This window comes from Pelobates fuscus, chromosome 4 (genome assembly GCF_036172605.1).
Source record: "Pelobates fuscus isolate aPelFus1 chromosome 4, aPelFus1.pri, whole genome shotgun sequence".
Classification (NCBI taxonomy): Eukaryota; Metazoa; Chordata; class Amphibia; order Anura; family Pelobatidae; genus Pelobates; species Pelobates fuscus.
Window position 1 is genome coordinate 374,110,058 of NC_086320.1, and position 25,489 is coordinate 374,135,546.

The following is a 25,489-nucleotide window of genomic DNA, read 5'->3' on the forward strand; positions in this document are numbered from 1 at the left end:
TGACAATTTTTATTCATGGCTCCAGGAGTTAACTGTCAACTGTCAACTTTTAAATGTTCTGCAATGCAGTAATAGCAAGACATACACAAGGGAAAACCATCACAGTACATATTGGAGACACAAAATATAAAACCAAACTGTGGCGAAACCAACTTCGCCACTGTGAACTGGAGAAGCCTGGTTGCTAGCCTCCTGCCCTGCGACTACGGCCCATGGACATATTGCTCTATAAACACTATATTTGGGCATGTAATAATTTATATTGCTGCTACTGGCCCTTTAAAATCAGCGATGGACATATTGGGACTTTTGGGACTAATGTCCCTTTAAGACTTTGTAACATATGACAGTAATACTGTCTTACATATTATGTAGGTATTTATGTGTTCAGTTAAACTGGGGATATGTAGAAATGTGTGTTTTATGTGTTAAATGTATCAGTATGTAATTTTATGTCTTTTACTGTCTTTTTGCAACCATGTGGTTAATGGAGTCTGACTCTAGTCCTAGATAATTGGATTACTTCTCCAATTATCTCCAGGGCAGAAGGGAGGAAGCCGGGATGCATTGTGGGGGATGTTTTACTTCTGTTTGAGCCAGATTGTGCCATGCTGCAAGCCAGGGCCCAAAAGATACTTTTAGTAACTTTTGAACCCCTGGTCGGATTCATGCCATTTTTTAATATGTTGTTCCCCTGAATGGATTGATTGTGGATATGTATTTTTATGTGAATGTGATGTATGGTTTTAAAGTTATGAAAGTTGTGTAAAAGTATATTTTACTCTGTATGCATAATGGGATTATGTGTCACACTAAGGGGAGGGGATGTGTGGAAGGTAACATCTATGTCATTGGTTCTTTTATGCCTCCCCCTGGGTGTGGCCTGTATGTGTGAGTTGGAAATAAAAGCCAGGCTGGATGAGCCAGTCCAGAGTTCCTGTTTAACCCTCAAAATGAAGTGTCGTCTCGTTCTTGGGGGGAATTGGATTGTAAGCTGACTGCCAAGAGTGTAAGCGGATTGTATGCTTTTCTTGTTCAGCTGTTCCAGTTCGGAGTGTTATTTCGTATCCAGATCGGGAGTTTGGTGTTCTGCAGTAGCTGTGCCTGTCTCTAGCAAAGGGGATTATCGCCTAAACGGATTTTTCCCCTTTTATGCTGAAACGGTCCGTTACAATTGGTGGCAAGCGGCGGGATCATTCCTACAACCAGAGGGACAGCTACAGACAACACCATTCCTGGATTACAAAGTAAGGGCAATGCCAGTACTCGTACAGCGTCCCCACCAGCAGTCATGTTCTATCGATATGAAGCCGTAGAGTTTGCTACTGAGGTAATGAGGAGAATAGCCAAATATGGCCCGAATCCCCTGAAGGTGATTGTTGATGCAGCTATACAGCAACTGCTTGAAGAGAACCAGAGGTCACGTGATCTCGAGCACGATTTCATCCTGTTAATGGTGAGTCGTGGTCAAGAAGATGAGGTAGCCGATATCCTCCTCCAACACAAACCAGAGAAACCCAAAGTAGAGGACTGCATGGAGTGGTACTGGAAAGGCCCCCAGCAGGCAGGTGGAGATGGGACCGAGGTCTCTCTACCGGCCCTACAGGGATGCTGGGCAGTCGGCCCAGATCCCCAACGGCAGTGTGTACCCCAGGGAGCTGATGGTGTCGTCCATCCTCCCCAGCGGCAGTGTGTAGCCCAGGGAGCTTATGGTGTCGTCCATCCTCCCCAGCGGCAGGCTGAGTTACAGGGGGCAGAGGTAGTTGTTCCTGCCCCCCAGCAGCAAAGTGATATGCCAAGAAGGCAGTGTGAAGTGAAGGGAGAGGAGAGCAGCGTCCTCCCTCCCCAGCGGCAGTGTGTACCCCAGGGAGCTGATGGTGTCGTCCATCCTCCCCAGCGGCCGTGTGTGTCCCAGGGAGCCGAAGGTGCAGTCCTTCCTCCCCAGCGGCAGGCTGAGTTACAGGGGGCAGAGGTAGTTGTTCCTGCCCCCCAGCAGCAAAGTGATATGCCAAGAAGGCAGTGTGAAGTGAAGGGAGAGGAGAGCATCGTCCTCCCTCCCCAGCGGCAGTGTGTACCCCAGGGAGCTGATGGTGTCGTCCATCCTCCCCAGCGGCCGTGTGTGTCCCAGGGAGCCGAAGGTGCAGTCCTTCCTCCCCAGCGGCAGGCTGAGTTACAGGGGGCAGAGGTAGTTGTTCCTGCCCCCCAGCAGCAAAGTGATATGCCAAGAAGGCAGTGTGAAGTGAAGGGAGAGGAGAGCATCGTCCTCCCTCCCCAGCGGCAGTGTGTACCCCAGGGAGCTGATGGTGTCGTCCATCCTCCCCAGCGGCCGTGTGTGTCCCAGGGAGCCGAAGGTGCAGTCCTTCCTCCCCAGCGGCAGTGTGTAACCCAGGGAGCTGATGGTGTCGTCCATCCTCCCCAGCAGCAGTGTGTACCCCAGGGAGCCGAAGGTGCAGTCCTTCCTCCCCAGCGGCAGGCTGAGCTACAGGGGGCAGAGGTAGTTGTTCCTGCCCCCCAGCAGCAAAGTGATATGCCAAGAAGGCAGTGTGAAGTGAAGGGAGAGGAGAACAGCGTCCTCCCTCCCCAGCGGCAGTGTGTACCCCAGGGAGCTGATGGTGTCGTACATCCTCCCCAGCGGCAGTGTGTCCTGCAGGGAGCAGAGACAGTCAGTCTCGCACCCCAGCAGCCGGACCAGAGAATGAAAGGGGAGACAGCTGGTTCCCCTTTCCACCAGCAGAGAGAGTGCCAGGGAAAGGAGCCTGCTAACCCCTCTCCCCAGCGGCAGTTTACCATCCAGAGAGAGGAGCTTGTTACACCCTCTCTCCAGCGGCAGCCTAACCCACCAAGGGGAGATGTTAAGCCCCACAGCTGTGCAGATGGGACCGTAGTCTCTGCACTTACAGCACCAGGGGTAGGGACGGTCGGTCCTGTTCCCCAGCCACAGAGCGATATATCCAAAGGGGAGACAGTCGGTCTCCAGCAACCAGGCTCCAACCAGACTACTCCCGTGGTAGTGCTGGCAACAGGACAGAGTACCGCTGGTCTCTGCCCCCTCAGCAACCCACCAAGGCAGCCTACCAGCCCCCCACACAGCCGTGGTGAGGCACCTGAACCCGGACAAGATCCTCCCTCACCCAGGTGTAGTAACTTTTTATTGTGGGTGTGCTGCTCTACTATTTCTGTTTTGTGGGTGGGTTGCTGGACTAACCAGGGCACTGACCGGCAGGAGGTCAGATACCCTGTTAGTCTAATTGGTAAAGGGGAGAATTGTGGCGAAACCAACTTCGCCACTGTGAACTGGAGAAGCCTGGTTGCTAGCCTCCTGCCCTGCGACTACGGCCCATGGACATATTGCTCTATAAACACTATATTTGGGCATGTAATAATTTATATTGCTGCTACTGGCCCTTTAAAATCAGCGATGGACATATTGGGACTTTTGGGACTAATGTCCCTTTAAGACTTTGTAACATATCACAGTAATACTGTCTTACATATTATGTAGGTATTTATGTGTTCAGTTAAACTGGGGATATGTAGAAATGTGTGTTTTATGTGTTAAATGTATCAGTATGTAATTTTATGTATTTTACTGTCTTTTTGCAACCATGTGGTTAATGGAGTCTGACTCTAGTCCTAGATAATTGGATTACTTCTCCAATTATCTCCAGGGCAGAAGGGAGGAAGCCGGGATGCATTGTGGGGGATGTTTTACTTCTGTTTGAGCCAGATTGTGCCATGCTGCAAGCCAGGGCCCAAAAGATACTTTTAGTAACTTTTGAACCCCTGGTCGGATTCATGCCATTTTTTAATATGTTGTTCCCCTGAATGGATTGATTGTGGATATGTATTTTTATGTGAATGTGATGTATGGTTTTAAAGTTATGAAAGTTGTGTAAAAGTATATTTTACTCTGTATGCATAATGGGATTATGTGTCACACTAAGGGGAGGGGATGTGTGGAAGGTAACATCTATGTCATTGGTTCTTTTATGCCTCCCCCTGGGTGTGGCCTGTATGTGTGAGTTGGAAATAAAAGCCAGGCTGGATGAGCCAGTCCAGAGTTCCTGTTTAACCCTCAAAATGAAGTGTCGTCTCGTTCTTGGGGGGAATTGGATTGTAAGCTGACTGCCAAGAGTGTAAGCGGATTGTATGCTTTTCTTGTTCAGCTGTTCCAGTTCGGAGTGTTATTTCGTATCCAGATCGGGAGTTTGGTGTTCTGCAGTAGCTGTGCCTGTCTCTAGCAAAGGGGATTATCGCCTAAACGGATTTTTCCCCTTTTATGCTGAAACGGTCCGTTACACAAACCTCTGAATACTCAGGGGACATGGCACTTATTGGCGATGTCCCGCCACATATCTCCCCCTTGTCCACTCCCGGCAGCCCCAGCCTGACTCAAAGGGTCAGCTGGCTGCTGCCCGGAGTGGACACAGTCTTTTAGTGCCATGTCCCTCTCCATGTCTTCCTCCATTAATTCTATTATATTACATTTACTGCCCCCCTCTCCATGTCGTCCTCCCTTAATTCTATTATATTACATTTACTGCCCCCCTCTCCATGTCTTCCTTCCTTAATTCTATTATATTACATTTACTGCCCTTCTCCAATAGTCCTTGTATTGCACACAGTATCACAGTAATGTATAATAAACACAGGTTACTAGCTATGGGGGATAATGTATAATAAACACAGGTTACTGGCTATGGAGGATAATGTATAATAAACAAAAAAAAATGCAGCTTCAGAATTAATCTAAATTGTATGCTGTCTAGGAGGTGGGAGGGTCTGGGAGGGAGGGTCTGCTGCTGATTGGCTGGAATGTGTCTGCTGACCGTGAGGTACAGGGTCAAAGTTTACTCAATGATGACAAATAGGGGGCGGACCGAACATCGCATATGTTCGCCATCCGTGGTGAACGAGAACAAGCTATGTTCGCCAGGAACTATTCGCCAGCGAACCGTTCGGGACATCACTATCCATGACCTGTTGGCACACTTTCAGGACATGTTCTCAGCCGAATTAAATGTGGTGAAAACAGAAATGCATGCTGTAACTGACAGATTCCAAGTTTCTGAGGAAGACATAATTGACATGAAACAGGGCATGACTGCCCAAGGAGAGCCAATGCAGATGGACTTTACCCAGATCTCTCTCAGTCATGAGCAATGGGAAAACAACGGTACCATCAGAGGCTCCGACTATCCTGCAGGTTTTGGGCCTATCGAGGCCAAATCCATCAACATCTACCAGCCATGTCTGGGATGTATCCCGGTTCACTTTGTTTGTTCCAGGAGGAGACTGGGACTCGGTGACCTGAATGCATGTGTAACTGTCTAATTTAGGGGTATAAGTTTTACATCTGGGAGTTTGGCCTTAATTTTCAGTATAGGCTCACACATGCCAGTATTGCTGAACATACGAATACTCTTTCGTTAATCATTCTGGCTATGCCAGCCTCCCTTGTTTTCTAGCTTATCAGGAAACATGTATAGAAAGATTAAAAAAAAAAAAAGATAAAGAGGAAAGTATAAAATATATCTTGTAAACATGATCTTCTCTTTGGTTTATATATAAAGTAAAAGGCATGCTTGAAATTAATAATAAGATGACCTTTTGTTCAGCTAGCTCCCAAAGAACATGACAAATATTTGTCAACATCTGTGCTGTGTACACTCAAAATGCAGTACGTTTTAATTACTTAACACAGATCCTCACCAGCTGTTATGCTGTGTGACTGCTTGACTGTATGACTGCATTGGTTGACTAAAGTCAAACAACATCATTAGAGGTATGTCCTACAATCTCCATTAACAACTCACCATCTGAGCAAAGTGTTACAATACTATCAATCCCATAAAGTTATGGAACTCAAGCCGGTCCATGTGACTGCCGCAAACTAAGGAATCATATATATTGTACTGATTTATTTTCCTCTTCAGGTTTAGATGTTTAGATTTTCTGGTGATGTGTAGACTTCACATACTCCTAAAGCAACCTAGGACTCAATTTTTATATTTTTGGTTAAGCTTTTAAAATGAAAAAAAAAAAAAATTGGATAAGCATTTAGAATGATTTTATATTTTGTTATCTGATATATTTTAAATATATATTTATACATATTTTATATTGTTAAATACATCCAAAAATATTAAATCAGTTGAAATGCTTACCCAAAAATATTAAGTCAAGGGCACCGCTTCAATCCCAGTCCATTGATCTGCTGTAGGATCTCAGCTATCATCACATAATGGCTCTGTGTGTAATATAAGGTGCACGGATTTTGCTTCTACCGTTATTTCTACTTTAGATTTCTCTTTAGATTAAATCTTAGATTAAATCTTAGAGTTTTTCCCATATTAATGTTTTTTTGAAGACCATATAAAATGTTGAAAAGTTATATGAGAAATTACATTCTGTGAAACATAAATGACTTAATGCAAATATATACATTAATGTTAATATATCATAAAATGCTGACATTGTGTACTACTCTAAGGGATTCTTCATATGAAGTCATACATACAGAGTAAGAATAATTCTTCAAAGAAAGATATTTATTCATAAAAAGGACTTTAAACTTTAAACTTGCAAGTAGAAACACATACAATAGAATATAAAATCTCTCCTTTATATTTGGGGTTTGGGTGAGGTTCTTTTTGAGGGGTCAATATAACCAACTGCAAATTGGTTTTTTTTTATAATGTAATTTTTATTGAGATGAGAGAAAAAATAAAATCGCAGTTAGGTAGTCAGTAGTCTTATTAGGGTCATAAAAGCACAGGACAAAAAGAAAAAAGAATAAGCATCACTGTGGGGGACATAGAACAATCAATGAAAGAACCAATGTAAAGCTTTAAAACAATGTGAAATTCAATAAAGAATATGTTCCAAAGTATTCAAGAAGTTATGTTGTAACCCCTGATTCTGGAGAGATTAAGAGAAAGAAGAGGAGGGAAAAGAACGAGGAAGAAGGACATCAGAGAATCAAGAAATCGAGGCTGAACAAGAGGGAGAGAGAGGAAAAAGAAAAAAAAACATGTTTTTAATAGCGTATCATATTTAACATGTGACCATTTAAAATGCTTAGAGACTGAATGCATTTCACTGAAATCCCTAATATTGTATCCGTATTTACTTAGTCTGCTGTAAAAGACTAAAAGGGAAAATAAAACAAACGATATAACTATGGAAACTATATTGTGAGAATACCATCAATGCAATATCCAAGCAATGCATATTATTATTATTATTATTATTATTATTTTATTATTTATATAGCGCCAACAAATTCCATAGCGCTGTACAATGGGTGGACTAACAGACACATAGTTGAGATCAGACCACTGGATGTACAGGAACAGAGGGGGTTGAGGGCCCTGCTCGATGAGCTTACATGCTAGAGGGAGTGGGGTATAGTGACACAAAGGGTTAAAGTAGGGGAATTAAATAGTTTGTTAGAGAAGGGTTTATTGAGTGCTTGGTAGGTCATTTTTGACAGTTGCAGGAAGGCGTCATGGGGTGGGGGATGAGAAACCTGCTGACAGTGTAATTGATACGCCTTAATGAAGAAGTGAGTTTTCAGAGATTTTTTGAAGGAGTGGAGGCTGGGTTTAAGTCTGATTGAGGAGGGAAGGGAGTTCCACAGAAGATGTGCAGCCCTGGAGAAGTCTTGAAGGTGAGCATCAGAGGTGGGGATCCGGGCAGAGGATAGGCGTAGGTCTTGGGCTGAGCGCAGGGGTCTCGACGGGACATACTTGTGTATGAGGGAGGATGGGTATGTTTGAGCAGCATTATGTAGGGATTTGTAAGCAAGCGCCAGAATTTTGAATTGGGCCCTATATCTAACTGGAAGCCAATGCAGGGACTGACAGAGCGTGGAGGAGTGGGAGGTGCGACCGGACAGGAAAATAAGCCTCGCAGCCGCATTCATTATAGATTGCAGCGGTGCAAGCTGGGAACTTGTAAGACCGGTGAGAAGGGGATTGCAATAGTCAAGGCGAGAAAGAACAACAGCATGAACCAGTACCTTCGCTGCGTCCGGCGTTAGATATGGGCGGATGCGCGCTATGTTCTTGAGTTGGAAGCGACAGGATTCTGCTATCGATTGGATATGGGGAGTAAAAGAGAGGTCAGAATCAAGAAGAACTCCTAGGCAGCGAGCTTGCGAGGTAGAAGTGATAGTAGCGCCGTTGACTTGGATGGAGACAGACACAGGAGTAGCAGCACTTGAGGGAGGAAAAACTAGAAGTCCTGTTTTGGACAGGTTGAGTTTAACCCCTTAAGGACCAAACTTCTGGAATAAAATGGAATCATGACATGTCACACGTGTCAGAAACACGAGTCAAGGTGGGTGGAGAGAGATCAGGGGAGGACAGGTAGATTTGTGTGTCATCTGCATATAAATGATATTGGAAGCCAATGAGTTTACCAAGGGAGGTAGTATAGATAGAGAACAGTAGGGGCCCGAGGACAGAACCTTGGGGGACGCCGACAGAGAGGGGTTGGGGAGAAGAGGCAGTGTCAGAGAAAGAAACACTGAAAGAGCACTGGGAGAGGTAGGAGGAGCACCAGGATAAAGCAGTATCCCGTAGACCAAAGTTACAGAGAATGTGAAGAAGCTGTTGATGATCATCAGTGTCAAAGGCGGCAGAAAGATCAAGGAGGATTAGGATAGAGTGTTGGCCGCGAGATTTAGCAGCAATTAAGTCGTTGGATACTTTGGTCACAGCAGTTTCGACAGAGTGACCAGCGCGGAATCCAGACTGAAGGGGGTCAAGCAGAGAGTTGGATTCGAGAAAGTCTGTCAATCTGGCATACACAACTCTCTCGAGGATCTTGGAGACAAATGGCAGTAGCGAGATAGGGCGGTGGTTGGATGGGGAGTTGGGATCAAGGTTGGGCTTTTTCAGAATAATGATGATGATTCATTAAAAGCATATGCCATGGAACAAATTGCTCCAAACTCTGGGAAATGGAATTAAGTCAACTTGTAGCAGAAGAGAAAAAACGTTTTAAATTAATATTCTCGCAATGGAAAATTTGAATGATAACTTTTAAATGAAATTAATAATATAAATATGCAAAAGTCTTGGTTTAATACACATGTCCAAAGTAAATAGTAAGTTTAATGCAAAAAAAGTATTGTGCAACAAATGACATGTCCAAGATTTATAGATAACCCAGCTGTGTCTAAAGTGTTTTTAGAAAGTAAGAAAAAAAAAATACACAACTGGTCAATCCCTAAATCGTGGACTGTAGGCGTCCCTTGAGCACTGGTTTGGAAACCACTGATTTAAGCAATTCTTTTTTTTTTATTATTCTTGCGTTTTATTGAGATTTTCTTTATCTGTATACTATGCTTGAAAAGAAACATTACAAGCCGTGCAGAAAAAGATATGACATAACAATAACAGAGAACAGTCAAAACAACGAACAAGCACAATGTAAAAGATATTGGCAGTACTGGTGAAGTAGATCTGGAAGGGAGAAGATATTTTGATGCGAACAGTATGTGAGACTCTATGGCTTTGTGAATAAACGAGAGTCAGTCTGGTAAATCCAGCCACAGATATTCTGCTGGTTTACAGAGAACATCCCAGGCCTAGCTTATCGAAGAGCCCCTTAACCATCTCCAAGTAGGGTTGTGGCTCCTGGCGTTTCCACCATATATGAAACATATTGAGTATTAATGCTTGGCACCTCCAGTACATTGGTGATACCGAAGGATATGCTTTGTGGAAGTGGTTGGGGTTAAATACCATCTGTATATAAGCTTACGATGGGAAGGTATAGCATATTACTTACATAACTCCTTTCAGTGCATTAGTTAGCTGAATCCAATGCTCTGGAAGTAAATTAATAGACGTCTCTCTTTCCTATTGGCTTTCCTAACGTCTCATGTATTTAAGTTTTTTGTTAGTGTGAGGCTGCATCAGATGCTCATGACAGGGGAACAATGATTAAGGTTTTCATGATAAGTCTCTGCATCTCCTTAAAACAAAAATCTATTTCTATAGTACTAGAGGAGTTCTGCCTCCCAGGCAGCTACAAAAAAATGAATTTAGATTTAGAATATTTATATGGAGGCTGAGGAAGGGGGTCATTGTCCCTTCTTTTAACATCTGAGATATCTTTGTGATTCCATGTGCCAACCATGCATCTATATTCAGCCAAGATAATATGGCAGACAGTGCTTGTAATGGTGCCATGGGGTGACAAGTGCAAACAGACAAGCTTGTGTCTAGCCCATGATATAATTTTACACCTCCATTCCTGAAGTTCTTGTATAATGGATTGGAGTGAGGTTACATGATTGTGTTTATACAGTGTAGAGAGTGATTTTGTGATATTTACTCACAAATATGTAATTTGTTCAGTGTGCCATTCAAAAGTTTGTCTGAAGACTGTTAACCATCTGCATTGGGATGTCTACAGGTAGTGTTTGTGCCTCGTTAGCATTCAACTTGTAATAAGATACCTCACTGTAGGAGGCCAGCAACAAATAAGGCTAGGATAGACAATACTTGATTGGAGAGTGTTAATATTATGTTGTGTGCAGAGAGTGACAGATTATGCTTTTATTAGGGCTTGTTCTCAGTAGATCACTGCAGAAGGTCAGAAATTGCTGTCATCCATGTAATATCCACGAGGTAAATCGTAAATAGTGCCTTTATATTTCATAAAATGTAAAACATGACTTCGAAATAGCAGGCAAACCTCATAAATAACAGAGTATCCAAAATGCCAAAATACTGAATAAGCAATAGACATTCCACAAAAAACAATCACCAGTCGAAAAATGGAATCTGTGCCTGCTGGAAGAGGGGCTAAAAAAGATAGGTTACGCATTTCGTATCTACCCTGACACTTTATTAACATGATTGTTCTCAGATGCTCCGCCAGAGGTTCCAGGGAGCAGGGCCGGACTGGGAAAAAAATTCAGCCCGGGCATTTTTTGTTCACAGCGGCCCACTGAAAAGGGGGCGGGGCCAGATAGGGTGTGTTTTGTCATCCCCAATGACAAGCACGCCCCATGTCAAAGTGAGCATGTTGGTTCAATGCTCTTCCAGGGCATGAGAAAAAGGCCCTGTATTTGTTCTGCACAGTGCAAGCAAATTTAATAACATGCTTGCATTGTTTGCTTGAAACTTGTCTCAGGGGTTTCCATAATTGGGATACTCACTGTATCCCATTTATGGAGACACTATGTGTTTGCTTACATGGAATCTAGTGTGTGCATAGGGCATCCAGAGTGTGTATGTCAGAAATGTAGTGTGTGTGTAGGTGGTGCAGCGTCTGTGTGTAGGGGATCTAGTGTGTGTTTGAAGGACTCAGGAGTGTGTATAGGAGATCTAGTGAGTGTGTGTGTGCGTGTATAGAGGATTCAGAGTGTATATAGAGATTTAGTGTGTGTATATCTGTAGATATCCAGAGTTGGGTAGGTATCTATGGTTTGTCTGGAATTTAATGTGTTTAGGGGTGCAGTATGTGTATGAGGGGTTCTGTAGTATATATACATATATGTTTGGTGTGTAGTGTGTGTGTGTGTGTGAGTGGTGCAGCGTGTTTGGGGGCTGCTGTGTGAGGGTGGTGTGTGTGTGTTAGGGTGCTGTGTGAGGGTGATGTGTTTTAGGGTGCTGTGTGAAGGTTCTGTGTGTGTGAGTGAGGGTGCTGTGTGTTGGGTGTTAGGGTGGTGTGTGTGTTAGGGCGCTGTGTGTGTTAGGGCGCTGTGTGTGTTAGCGTGCTGTGAGAGGGTGATTTGTGAGGACGCTGTGTGTGTTAGGGTGCTGTATGAGGGTGATGTGTGTTAGGGTGATTTGTGAGGACGCTGTGTGTGTTAGGGTGCTGTATGAGGGTGGTGTGTGTTAGGATGCTGTATGAGGGGGATGTGTGTTAGGATGCTGTATGAGGGTGATGTGTGTTAGGATGCTGTATGAGGGTGATGTACCCTAAATAATACCCTAACACACATCACCCTCATACAATGATAATAATAAACATATATTTTAACCCCTCCAGTAGTTAAATCCTTAGTATTACTAATGTGTTGGGGGAGGCAGGTAAATGCCAATACTGATGTGTTTTTTTTATAATAAAAGTTTTAAAAAAAACAACAGACATTATACCCCCCTTAATTTCCTACCTATAGCCTGGAGGGGAGGGGGGGCTGCTGACATCCATCCCTGGTGGTCCTCGTGGTAAGTGAACTCTAGCCCTTTGGGGCTAGAGTTCACTCTCGCGAGACCCGGTCGGTTGCCATGGCAACGGACGGATCTCGCGAGAGAAACCCGGCGGAGCTGCAAGTTAGAGCTCCGCCGGGTCCTCTCTCCAGGCAGGCTGTCTCCCTCCCTCTCTCCCTCGCCGGCGGCCGCGTTTGATTGCATGTGGGCCGGTGAGGGAGATCTTTGATGCAACACAGATCTTTTCATGCAACACAGCGGGGCCGGCGCTCGGATAGCGCCGGCCCTGCATAGACCGGCTGGATCTCCCCGGCCCGTGGCCATCGCGGCCCACCGGGCATTTGCCCGGTTTGCCCGATGGCCAGTCCGGGCCTGCCAGGGAGAGTACAAATAGCAAAGGTGACAGAGGACATCATTGCCTCGTCCAATTATATCTGATATGTCAAAGTGAATGGAGGTAAAACCTGATTTGAAAATCTGTGTCCACTGTACACAATTAAGATCCCACTGATACTCACGTGGGAAACCAAACTTCTCTAGCCCTTTCCGCATGTAAAGCCAGCTCAGCCAAAGGCTTTTTCTGTGTCCAATGCTAGTAGTATGCATCCAAAACTGGTAGTCTGTAAACTGTGTAAAATATTTAAAATATGTATAATGTTTTCTGAACCTTGTATAATCCTGATTGGTCACAATGCACTCGAGATGAGATGAGAGGAGCCAATTTAGTTGCTAAAAGCTTTGCATAAATTTTAGAATCTGTATTAACTAGATAAATGGGTCAGAAATTTTAGCAAGCATTGGGCTGTTGACCTGGCTTTGTCAGCATGATTATAAGTGCTAGTAGCATCTCTTTAGGGAGGACAACGGTTCTAAATCCCTGCTTACACAATTTTAGCTGGTGTGGGGCTAGCACATCTTAGATAGTACTGAGCTGGAAGGCCATCTGGCCCAGAAGATTTCTGTGCAAGCAGTGACCTTAAAGCCACCTTCAACAAGGTCTTCACCTTCATTGAAAGGTCTCATGACACAGCAGTATCCTCTAAGATTTTATAGCTTGCATGGGGTTTGTAATTTTAGTGCCTTGGGAAGAGTTGATATATGATATATTTATATCACCCTCTTTTTAAACTGGGACTACAGTACTGAACCCGCTCTGTTTCCCTGCACAAAATGTTTATCTGTAAGTCATCTCATGAAATAGGATGTTTTCTACAACTCTAGCTTTAGTAATTGAGCATCTGCTGCTTTTAATTGTGTGACAACTTGTGCTGAAGGGCACATTTTTTAAGGGAACTTAAGCTTGATATTCGTCTGCTTATTTATAAGTATTTTTTAAAAATCTTTAAATCTTGTTTTTTCCTGTAGCAAGCATGCTAGCCACAGTGTTTTTATAGAGTGTGTCTTACTATAATTAGTCTTCAAACAATCGGCGAATTCATCCTTGATAGCCTTCACCACTATGGAATCAGCAAGCAACTGCTCGTTCAGCCTTTATTAGGGAATTGTTCTTTAAGGGAAAGGGCGATTGGAGTACTGTTCAACCAAGAAATAAGGCTAATAGCCACCCATTCTATTTGTGGAATAGAGGACACATACCCCAAAACCTATCCATGTGAGAATAAGAGGTGTGAGCAGTGGAGTCACATACCCCAAAATCTATCCATGTGAGAATAAGAGGTGTGAGCAGTGGAGTCAAAGGTGTTAGCTGTGTGTTACTCTCAAAGCATCTAAATTGTCATTAGCAGTTAATACCTGGTTAAGGGACATAATAATGTTGAGTCTATGGGTCTTAGTAGATGTAGACACTGTCACTAGTTTGGTGAAGTCTAATATATTGTATAGGAAAATGTTAGTGTCTCCACCAATATCTGCTTTACTGAGCTTTTGATAATACTTTATCCAGGAATTGTACTTGTTATTGGCATTGAAGCTACCGGTACTTAATTACTCCACGATACTGCATCCGTGTCACTGGTCTAATAAAGCTACTATAGACCTATACATATGTTTGCTTTCTATATAAGTTACAGCATATTTACTGCATATATGTGAGATTTTAATAATTCCTTAAGTTATCCGTTTATGTGTGTGTCTGAACCTTGTTTTTATTACACAAATTAACAGCATTGCCCAAGATTTAGGGTTGATTATTTCTGATGACTTAAAGGTAGGCAGACAATGTAATAGAGCAGCAGGAAATGCTAGCAGAATGCTTGGTTGTATAGGGAGAGGTATTAGCAGTAGAAAGAGGGAAGTGCTCATGCCATTGTACAGAACACTGGTGAGACCTCACTTGGAGTACTGTACACAGTACTGGAGACCATATCTTCAGAAGGATATTGATACCTTAGAGAGAGTTCAAAGAAGGGCTACTAAACTGGTTCATTGATTGCAGGATAAAACTTACCAGGAAAGGTTAAAAGATCTTAACATGTATAGCTTGGAGGAAAGACGAGACAGGGGGGATATGATAGAAACATTTAAATACATAAAGGGAATCAACACAGTAAAGGAGGAGACTATATTTAGCTACCACAACCACAGGACATAGTCTTAAATTAGAGGGACAAAGGTTTAAAAATAATACCAGGAAGTATTACTTTACTGAGAGGGTAGTGGATGCATGGAATAGCCTTCCAGCTGAAGTGGTAGAGGTTAACACAGTAAAGGAGTTTAAGCATGCGTGGGATAGGCATAAGGCTATCCTAACTATAAGATAATGTCACGGACTAATGAAAGTGTTTAGAAAACTGGGCAGACTAGATGGGCCGAATGGTTCTTATCTGCCGTCACATTCTATGTTTCTATAATGGCACTTATTGTATTGACTTCAGAAGACTGAAAGAGTTAGATGATCAATAGGTGACAGTTCCACTGTGGGTGCTTCTTTTATTGTACCCAAAGCGATATTCATGCTATGATACACAGTTATGTTATGTTCTTGGGTCACAGATGAGATCGGTTAGCAAAACAGCGTATTCTTTTTGTGAAATAAAGCATGTGATAGAGATTCCTGTTTTATATGAACCAATGAATGAGTTTATGAAATCATTTATTTAGCCTCATTTCTTGAAACCTTTTCTTTCAGGCTGCTGCAATGCATCCATACTGTATAATAAAGAAAGAGCACGATGCGTGTCTGGAGAAGATTCAGAAATACGAGGCAGAAGTCTGGAATGACACTGTACCTGGTATGTATGTGGCTATTATTACTTTGTTAACCGATGAGGTGGTTTTATCAGAATCTTTACACATGCTTAAACAGCAACTAGATGCATACTTGCAAAAACAAAATATTCAAGGACATAATTTTTCAATGTAGGGTAATAGCTGATTGATCCAAGGAGATTCTGGGGTCAAGAAAGATCCCCCCCCCCCCTAGTTTGTTGCAAAATTGGAAGTGCTTCAAACTGGGTCTTTGCCTTCTTTTGGATCAACAGCAAAAAAAATGTGAGGAAGGCTGAGCTTGATGGACACATGTCTCTTTTCAGCCCATGTAACTACACTGAACAAAATTATAAATGCAACACTTTTGTTTTTTCCCCCATTTTTCATGAGCTGAACTCAAAGATCTAAGACTTTTTCTATTTACACAAAAGGCCTATTTCTCTCAAATATTGTTCACAAATCTGTCTAAATCTGTGTTAGTGAGCAGTTCTTCTTTGCAGAGATAATACATCCACCTCACAGGTGTGGCATATCAAGATGCTGATTAGACAGCATGATTATTGCACAGGTGTGCCTTAGGCTGGCCACAATAAAAGGCCACTCCAAGGGATCTATTTACTAGGGACTGTTAAAAATAATAAAGTATATAAAAGGAACTCTGTGCTATTTACTGTTATGGGTCAAAAAATGACTTCCTAGTATAGCACACATTTTCCAGTGTAAGAAAGTATGGTGCCCACTCATAGATCTGGGGCAGAAACATTCTTTATCACAAGTAGTAAATTATAGATACAATAGAAGCATCTCTACTGTTTGTATTAATCATTCTGTCACATTAGAAATAACAACAACCACAGTCACTTGGGGTCCATACAATTCGGCACAGCATTTAACTTAAAATAACCATATTGTTCTGCCTCCTCCCGTCATTACCCAAATAATAAAATGATATACCACCCAGCTTAATATGACCAAGGTTTCCAAGTGCCTTGATCCCAAATAGCCCCAAATAACCCCAACTCCCAAATCTTAACCTTAAACCTGAAAATAAATAAGCTTGTGTGTCTGCTTGTAAATTATCTTAATGACTAGTGAAAACCTTTTGGCTGTTTCTTTAAGTTTTATTTTACGTATAAATGTTCAGTTAGTAAGTAAAGAATGTTTAGTCATTTTATTGTTTGAGCAATAGAAATTGTGCAGTTGAAAACTTTCAATACATTTTCTCATGTGAAAAGATTAATTGGGTGCACACCCTAATCAAATGTGCTGCACATGTCTGTAGCTCCAAGTAAACAAGACATTCATCTCAATGGAAATCCCACTGGAAAATGCTAATTAATTCCAGAAACGTGGATACTTTTATCATCACATCTGTGTCTAATCCTGTATAATAAAAATATAAATAAACCATACAATTGTGTTCCAAGTGGCATGGTAAACCAGTCACTAAAAGCAAAACAAAAATCAGCCACAAGTCAACAGATTTAGGTAACATTATGGACTAGACTTTATAGGCTGACTTTAACCAAATCGTACAACTTGTATAAATTATGCAGATATCTATACATTCATATATAAGTTCTTAAGAGATACCTTTAATATAAATTCCGTTTTTTAAAGAATAAAAAAATCTCCTTCCAGTTGTCTCTCTTTTCTATGTTACTTTTCCGTATCTCCAAAAATTAAAAACCTCAACATATTTGACCACTACATGAATCATCCTTCCTGCATGCCAGTTATAAATTAGACTAATTAGACTGTTACATGCTAGCCAGTAATAATGATGTTAAATGCTAGTCACTAACCAAATTAGTTACAGGACAATTATCAGCATTATTACATGTTTCTCGTTAATGATATTATAAGGCAATTTACATTGACATGGTAGTCAATAAGTGCTCGTAATTACATTGTTACATAAAAGTAAATAATTTATTATATCGTTATTGTATGCTTTGATTTACTGAGTGGGCTGCAAAACCTGAAATATATATATATATATATATATATATATATCTATATATATATATAGTGCTTAAAGGACCACTATAGACACACAGACCATTTCAGCTCAATGGTCCATCTCTTTTTAACACTGCAGAGAAACTGCTATGTTTACATATGGGTTAATCCAGCCTCTAGTGGCTGTCTCACTGACAGCCGCTAGAGGGGCTTCCGCGCTTCTCACTGTGAAGATCACAGTGAGAAGACACTGCCGTCCATAGGAAAGCATTGAGAAATGCTTTCCTATGGACTGTTTGAATGCGCGTGCGGCTCTTGCTGCTCATGCGCATTCAAAGCTGACGTCGGGAGAGGGAGGAGATTTCCCCAGGGCTGAGAGAGCCTGGCGCTGGACAAAGGTAAGTATTTAACCCCTTCATCCCCCATCAGCCCGGCGGGAGGGGGGTCATGAGGTTGGGGGGGGGACCTAAAGACCCTATAGTGCCAGGAAAACTAGTTTGTTTTCCTGGCACTATAGTGGTCCTTTAATACAGGATATTACTGAGTTTTAATGCAAAATGAGTAATTGCTATTAACAGCTGATAGTATACAAAAAGTAACAAGGGCGTGTTCTATTATAAATTATATTAAAACACATTGTCTAGTTATAGCTACCCTAAATATCTACCCTAAAATAGGTATTTGATAAAGTAAGGAATGTGATAAAATAGGTTAAAGAACAAATGGTGTAAAAATAGCTCATATTAAAGGACAGTCACTGTGAGTTTTATTTTGTAACTGACAAGTTCAGTGATATTGTCTGTGTTGATAAGTGTGTGACACAAAAGTTCATTTTTTTTCCATAGGAGCCCGTTCTCAAATTGTCAGATCTGACGTGTTTTTCTCAACTCATATAACCTCTTCAGCTGATGAGCAGCAAATGTAGGAAATAAATCAATTGTTTAATCAAGACAGTCCCTTTGGCATCCATCTTGATTCATTGATTTTTTTCCTGCAGAATATGAATTCTGTTTACCCCAAGGCAGAACATTTTATCAGTATGTAGACGGTATACGTACAAAGAAACATGGCACATCTGGAACATCTACTGCCCCCTCTAGAATTTATTGCTGGTAGAAAGAAAATATACAATGATGGTGTTTGCTAGACTCCAGAAGTAGATGGAACTGCAGTAAGTGCAGTAAGTGCAGATATTGGAAAATAACAAGTAGTTATGACCCAAGTGAAGAATATTTTTATCAGCTCTTTTGTCAGACTTTTTTTTTTGTTAGATCAGATGTTAACTGAACATCAGATTTATTTAGTGAATCGTGCTAGTACTCTATAAAGGGTTTAGTGGTTACCAGGGCCGGTGCTTGGATTTTTAAGTACATAGGCGAAGATGCATTTTTCCGCCCCCCCCCCCCCAAAAAAAAAACATCTTCACCTATGTGCCTCTTAACCAGCCCCTCCCTGGTCCCTTCCCTGTCCCTCAGTGTTCTTCTCCCCTCCCCCCTCTTTTCCCTGTCTCTTGGTGTTTCTCTCTCATTCCCTCCCTGTCCCTTGGTGCACCCCACACCCCTTTAGTGGTCACACTCCCCTTCCTGGTGTGTCAGTGTGTACAGAGTGTAGCGGAGCGGAGCGCGGTACAGGAGCTTCAGTTTTCTGTACCCGGCCGAACTGACAGGGAGTGCTCTCTCTGTGAGCACCTCCTGTCAGTCTGGCCAGGTACAGGAAACAGAAGCTCCTGTACCGCGCTCCGCTCCGCTCCACTCTGTACACACTGACAGTCACACACTCAATGACAAACACACAGACGTCACTGACAGACACAGACTCATTGACAGACACACTGATAGTCACACACAGACTCAATGACAAACATACTCTCACTGATTTGACAGACACACACTCATACACTGACAAACACACTCATCATACACTGACAAACACACTCATCATACACTGACAGACACACACACACACGCTGTCACTCGCAGACGCACGCTGTCACTCGCAGACGCACACTGTCACTCGCAGACGCACACTGTCACTCGCAGACGCACACTGTCACTCGCAGACGCACACTGTCACTCGCAGACGCACACGCCGTCACTCACAGACGCACACGCCGTCACTCGCAGACGCACACGCCGTCACTCACACAGACACATACACTCACACTCACACACAGACACATACACTCACACTCACACACAGACACACACACACATACACTCACACACACACACAGACACATACACACAGACACACACACACTCACACACAGACACATACACACACACACATACACTCACACACACACACACAGACACATACACACACACATACACAGACACACACACACTCACACACATACAGACACATACACTCACTAATTATTTTACAAATAAATATTTTCCACCCAGCCTCCCTACCTGGAGAGCTGGTGTGGATGATGAATCCTTCCCTGGGGTCCAGTGGGGCTGCTGGGCGGCGTGCGGCTGTGCTGTAATCAGACGCGGCGAGGGAGCTCTAACCTCTCTGCTCTGCTCCCTCGCGCGCTGTCTGCTGATTCCGCGGGAGCCGGAATATGACGTCATATTCCGGCTCCCGCGGTATCAGCAGACAGCGCGCGAGGGAGCAGAGCAGAGAGGTTAGAGCTCCCTCGCCGCGTCTGATTACAGCACAGCCGCATGCCGCACCGGGGGCCGAGATGGTGGCCCGGCAGGAGGGAGAGTTTCCCTCCTGTCGGTCACTGAAATTTTGCGCCCCCAGAGCCCGTGCGCCCTAAGGCGGCCGCCTGTGCCGCCTTATGGACGCGCCGGCCCTGGTGGTTACTACCCTAACTGGGTGAAAATTATTAAATCACAACTACTGATGCGATCGGGGCAAAATATACCGATTATGGCTTAAAGGAAAAGTGCAAAAGGTATTTTTTTTGTCCTCTCTGTATCCATTTAGATTCAGTGTTCCCCCCTTTTCTAATAAATTATCCATTTAAATCTTTATTACCAAAATCCTGAGTCCTTACTACGAATTGATATATTGAAATACAAATGTCTAGGCACAACTGTTGGCTTCAAGAGTGGCAGTCTTATTTAGGAGTGCGAAAGATAAACACGTTTCGGTGCTTCTCCTGTGATTTTTGTCAAGTTTAAATAACAAGTGAATTTCTATTATTAAATACATAAAGGGCATCAACACAGTAAAGGAGGAGACTATATTGAAAAGAAGAAAAACTACCACAACAAGAGGACATAGTCTTAAATTAGAGGGGCAAAGGTTTAAAAATAATACCAGGAAGTATTACTTTACTGAGAGGGTAGTGGATGCATGGAATAGCCTTACAGCTAAAGTGGTAGAGGTAAACACAGAGAGGGAGTTTAAGCATGCGTGGGATAGGCATAAGGCTATCCTAACTATAAGATAAGATAAGGCCAGGGACTAATGAAAGTAGACTAGATGGGCTGAATGGTTCTTATCTGCCGTCACATTCTATGTTTCTATATCACCCCATACAATCAGCCAATTATCAAATTAAGGGAATATAATGATAACATAATTAACTTTAACACTCTCAGCTTGTAAACAATCATGCAATGGAAGACCAGCATCAGAATAATCAAATCCACAGGTTACCATTGGCTTGGACACCTCCCAGTGTGTGCATCAGGAAAAGGCATAATAAATACAGATTCAAATACATAGAAGCAAAGACAGCAGAGTTTAAGGGAAAAATGTCCATCCATCCCAAAGCATAATGATCAAATATGAAGAACCACTGTAGGTCACCACAACATATTTTTTTAAGTGGTGATAGGTAAGGAAAGTTGCTTCATAAAATCAAGTGTAAAAATTTAATGTAACAAAGCGCATATAAAGTGCAGACTTCTTCATAGAAGTGCATACACTGTAACAAGCACGCCGACCCCTACGACCAGGGTGCCTGTCGGCATTGTGGTGCGGCCCCGGCCATGCGGGGCAACCACCGGGGTCGTAATGAAGGGACCTACTGGGTTTCGTGGGGCCTGGTCTGCGCTGCTGCACTTTAAGAGAGCAACTGGGCTCAATTGATGACGTCATAGCGCCCACTGAAAGGAAGCAGTCACTTCCTCCCAGCATACACAGAGCCGCGCAGGAGGAGAACGCAGGGAAAAGAGAGGAGGGAGTCAGAGTGGGAGATCTGACTCCCATCAGCATTAAGCAGCCACTAGGCCCCAGGGAAGTCACCCTCCTGCACCTAAAGGTTGGAAACAGGAGGGTGACTACAATTTTTAACAGTTTGTGTGTGTGTGTGTGTATGTCTGTATGTGTGTGTGTCTGTATGTGCATGTGTTTGTGAATGTCTGTATCTGTATATCTGTGTGTCTGTATGTGTGTGTGTGTCTGCATGTGTGTATGTGTGTGTGAATGTCTGTATCTGTGTGTCTGTATGTGTGAATGTCTGTCTGTATCTGAATATATATACGTACGTGTGTGTGAATGTGTATCTCGTTGTATGTATATCTCTTTGTATGTATATCTCTTTGTAAGTGTATCTGTTTGTCTACATGTGAACCTGTATGTGTATCTGTTTGTCTGTATGGGTATCTGTATGTCTGTATGGGTATCTGTTTGCATGTGTGTCAGTGTGTGCCCCTAGGTATATGTATGTGTGTCACAGTTTATATCTGTATGTTTGTCATTAAGTGTGTCTGTGTATCTGCATGCATGTCTATATGTGTATCTGTCTGTCTGTATGTGTGTCTGTGTATCAACATGTGCGTCTGTGTGTACTGTGTCTGTATGTGTATCTGCTTGTCTGCATATGTGTATGTATGTGTATCTGCATATGTGTGTCTGTATGTGTATCTCTTTTTTCTGCATGCGTGTCTGTATGTGTATCTGTCTGCATGTGTGTCAATGTGTGCCCGGTATCTGTATGTGTGTCACTGTTAGTAGCTGTGTCATTCTGTGTATGTGTATCTGTCTGCATGTGTGTCAATGTGTGCCCGGTATCTGTATGTGTGTCACTGTTAGTAGCTGTATCATTCTGTGTATGGGTATCTGTCTGCATGTGTGTCAGTGTGTGCCCCTAGGTATCTGTATGTGTGTCACTGTTAGTAGCTGTGTCATTCTGTGTATGTGTATCTGTCTGCATGTGTGTCAGTGTGTGCCCCTAGGTATCTGTATGTGTGTCACTGTTAGTAGCTGTATCATTCTGTGTATGTGTATCTGTCTGCATGTGTGTCAGTGTGTGCCCCTAGGTATCTGTATGTGTGTCACTGTTAGTAGCTGTATCATTCTGTGTATGTGTATCTGTCTGCATGTGTGTCAGTGTGTGCCCCTAGGTATCTGTATGTGTGTCACTGTTAGTAGCTGTATCATTCTGTGTATGTGTATCTGCATTTGTCTATGTGTTTCTCTCTGTATGTATGGCTGTGTCTCCGCATGTGTGTGAATAAAAAAAATGTGATTCCAGATGTGAGCAGTGGAAAATTACTTCATAAAGTGTATCTGTCACTTCACAGGCTTTGCTTTTTGATTAATACTTTTTGTTCCTCTATTCGTACTTTTTTTCCTACCCCTTCATTTTTTTTTTAATTCTGCATAAAAAAGTGGGAACTAATTTTTCTTATTTTTGTTATATTGAGGCAATTTTTGTCACTGGGTGGAGCTCCATTTCAGTTGCTACGCTAATTCTACCCACAATCCATCAGTCAAAACAATCCCCCACAAAGGCAAACTGCAGGCATCATGGGCAGAGGAAAACAACATGGAGGCGCCCAGGTATTGACACCAGGTAGAAAAGATAATAAATGTAAATAAAGGAGCATAAAGAAAGAAAAACGTTAAGAAGAAAAAATAACAGTGACACTTTAAGATGAAATGATTTTGGTGATTAGACTGTCCCTTTAACAAATGATTAAAGGAAATATTGTTTGGGTGGGATACGTTGCTACAATATCTCCAGGAAACCTCAAGTCAAAAATGTAGCAGGTGTTGATTATATAAAATATACTTGCTGGGTTTCAATAGTCAGTATTTCAGACTTCCTATTATGTCCTCATTTTTCAGAGACTGGATTAAACTATAGAAGAAAAAATGATTGAACGTTCTGAAATGTTTCTTTAAGACTGATGTGCGATATGACAGGGAGAAAATTGGGTTTTTACTTAGTTCAATATTAAGTGGCATTAGAGATTTCAGGCATGTGAATGTCTTATTTGATTTTGTTAGGGGAAAAAAAATAATTGTATTGTTCCCTTTTAAGAAATGTCACTGATGTTTATATTAATTATCCTATGTAACATAGGCTCTGCATTTTAGCAGATATAATCCCAATTCTTGCAATTGACCTGAATTAAATTCTAGTGACAGATTCTTTTTTACATTTTTTTTTTTTTTAATAAATAGTAATTAAGTAAAAGTGCAGGGCACGCAAATCTTACAAAAACTGCTCCCAATCCCCAAAGTAAAGGGAAAATAACTAATGTAAACATGGAAGTAGTGACACAATAAGTTAAAAATACACCAACACACCCATCATAACAGAATATGAAATATAACATAAATACTCTAACATTATAAATAAATATACGGTTGTATAGTTGGCTGTTACTTTTCTTCTTTAGATTAATGGGTCCCCCTGGTAAAGTAAAATAAGGGCCTTCAACACACACACCTTTTACTCCGTGCCATAGCAACCACTCCACTTCTTCTGAGATTAAACTTTTTGAAGATCTATGTCCAACAAAAAAGATGGTTTGCATCTTTCTCAAAAGGGAACAAATGTTCTCAGTGAGCAGTTCAGAGGTTTTGCTAGGATGTATTTAAACTAGGAGGGGGGGGCAAAAGGGTGATAAAACATCAATCCAATTGTCCCCCAAAACAAGGACAGAAGGTGCCTGTAGCAAGTGTGTTAAAAAATGATAAGCTTAGAGTCATGTCTACAAATGCTCGCAGTTTAGGGAATAAGATCCATGAACTTGTGGCAATAATGGCAACTGATAGTGTAGATTTAGTCGCTGTTACTGAGACATGGTATAATGAGAAAAATGACTGGGACATAGCAATACCAGGGTACTCTTTATATAGAAAAGACAGGGAAGGCAAGAAAGGGGGAGGGGTGGCCCTGTATGTAAAGAATAGCATAAAATCTAGCCTAATAAAGGTTAGTGAGGCGAACATAGAGTCAGTTTGGGTTACGTTAGAATTTGGTAATCACACAGTAACTCGTGTAGGTGTGATTTATAGGCCCCCAGGACAAATTGAAGAGTTAGATAATCTACTAGTTGAAGAAATAGCTAAAATGACAATGAAGGGGGAAGTTATCATCATGGGTGACTTTAATCTTCCTGATGTAAATTGGAAAACAAAAATAGCTACTTGTGCCAGGAGCACACATATTCTAAACTCCCTACTGGGATTGTCTCTAAAACAAGTCGTTGAGGAGCCAACTCGTGAAGAGGCCATACTAGATTTAGTGTTAACAAATGGAGATTTGGTATCAGATATTACTGTAGGTGAAAGTTTAGGATCCAGTGATCATCAGTCAGTGTGGTTTAATATAAGAACAGTGACTGAGTCACACCACACAAAAACAAAAGTTTTAGACTTTAGAAAAACAGACTTTTCCAAAATTAGAATATGTGTAAAGGAGTCATTATCAGACTGGAGCAATTTAAATGGAGTCCAAAAGAAATGGGATTATTTAAAAGTTGCACTACTGAAGGCAACAGAAAATTGCATTAGGCTTGTCAGTAAAAGCAAAAAATTCAAGAAACCACTGTGGTACTCCACAGATGTAGCCAAAATAGTAAAAAACAAAAAGTTAGCATTTAGTAATTATAAAAAAACCCAGAGTGAGGAAGACAGAATGACCTATAAGATTAGGCAGAAAGAGGCTAAGCAAGTTATAAGAGCTTCCAAATCACACACAGAAGAGAAAATAGCACAGTCAGTAAAAAAGGGGGACAAAACCTTTTTTAGATACATAAATGAGAAAAGAAAAGTAAAACAAGGATTAGTTAGATTAAAAACAAAAGAAGGAAGGTATGTAGATGAGGATAAAGGTCTAGCTGACTGCCTCAATGAATATTTTTGTTCGGTATTTACAGATGAAAATGAAGGAAAGGGACCTCAGTTAAGAAAAAGGATAAATGAGTCATTTATTACACGTGAGTTTACAGAGGAAGAGGTTCTATTTCAACTGTCAAAAG

General features: G+C 42.0%; 1 protein-coding gene across 3 annotated transcripts in view; it reads left to right on the plus strand.

Annotated features, from left to right (window-relative positions):
- Positions 1 to 25,489, plus strand: part of ADCYAP1R1 (ADCYAP receptor type I) — a 233,279-nt gene that overhangs the window by 68,019 nt on the left and 139,771 nt on the right. For all 3 annotated transcript variants that reach the window (XM_063452737.1, XM_063452739.1, XM_063452738.1), the window contains exon 3: positions 15,265 to 15,367. In XM_063452737.1, the coding sequence (XP_063308807.1) occupies positions 15,265 to 15,367 (103 nt within the window). The remainder of the gene's footprint in view (positions 1 to 15,264; positions 15,368 to 25,489) is intronic.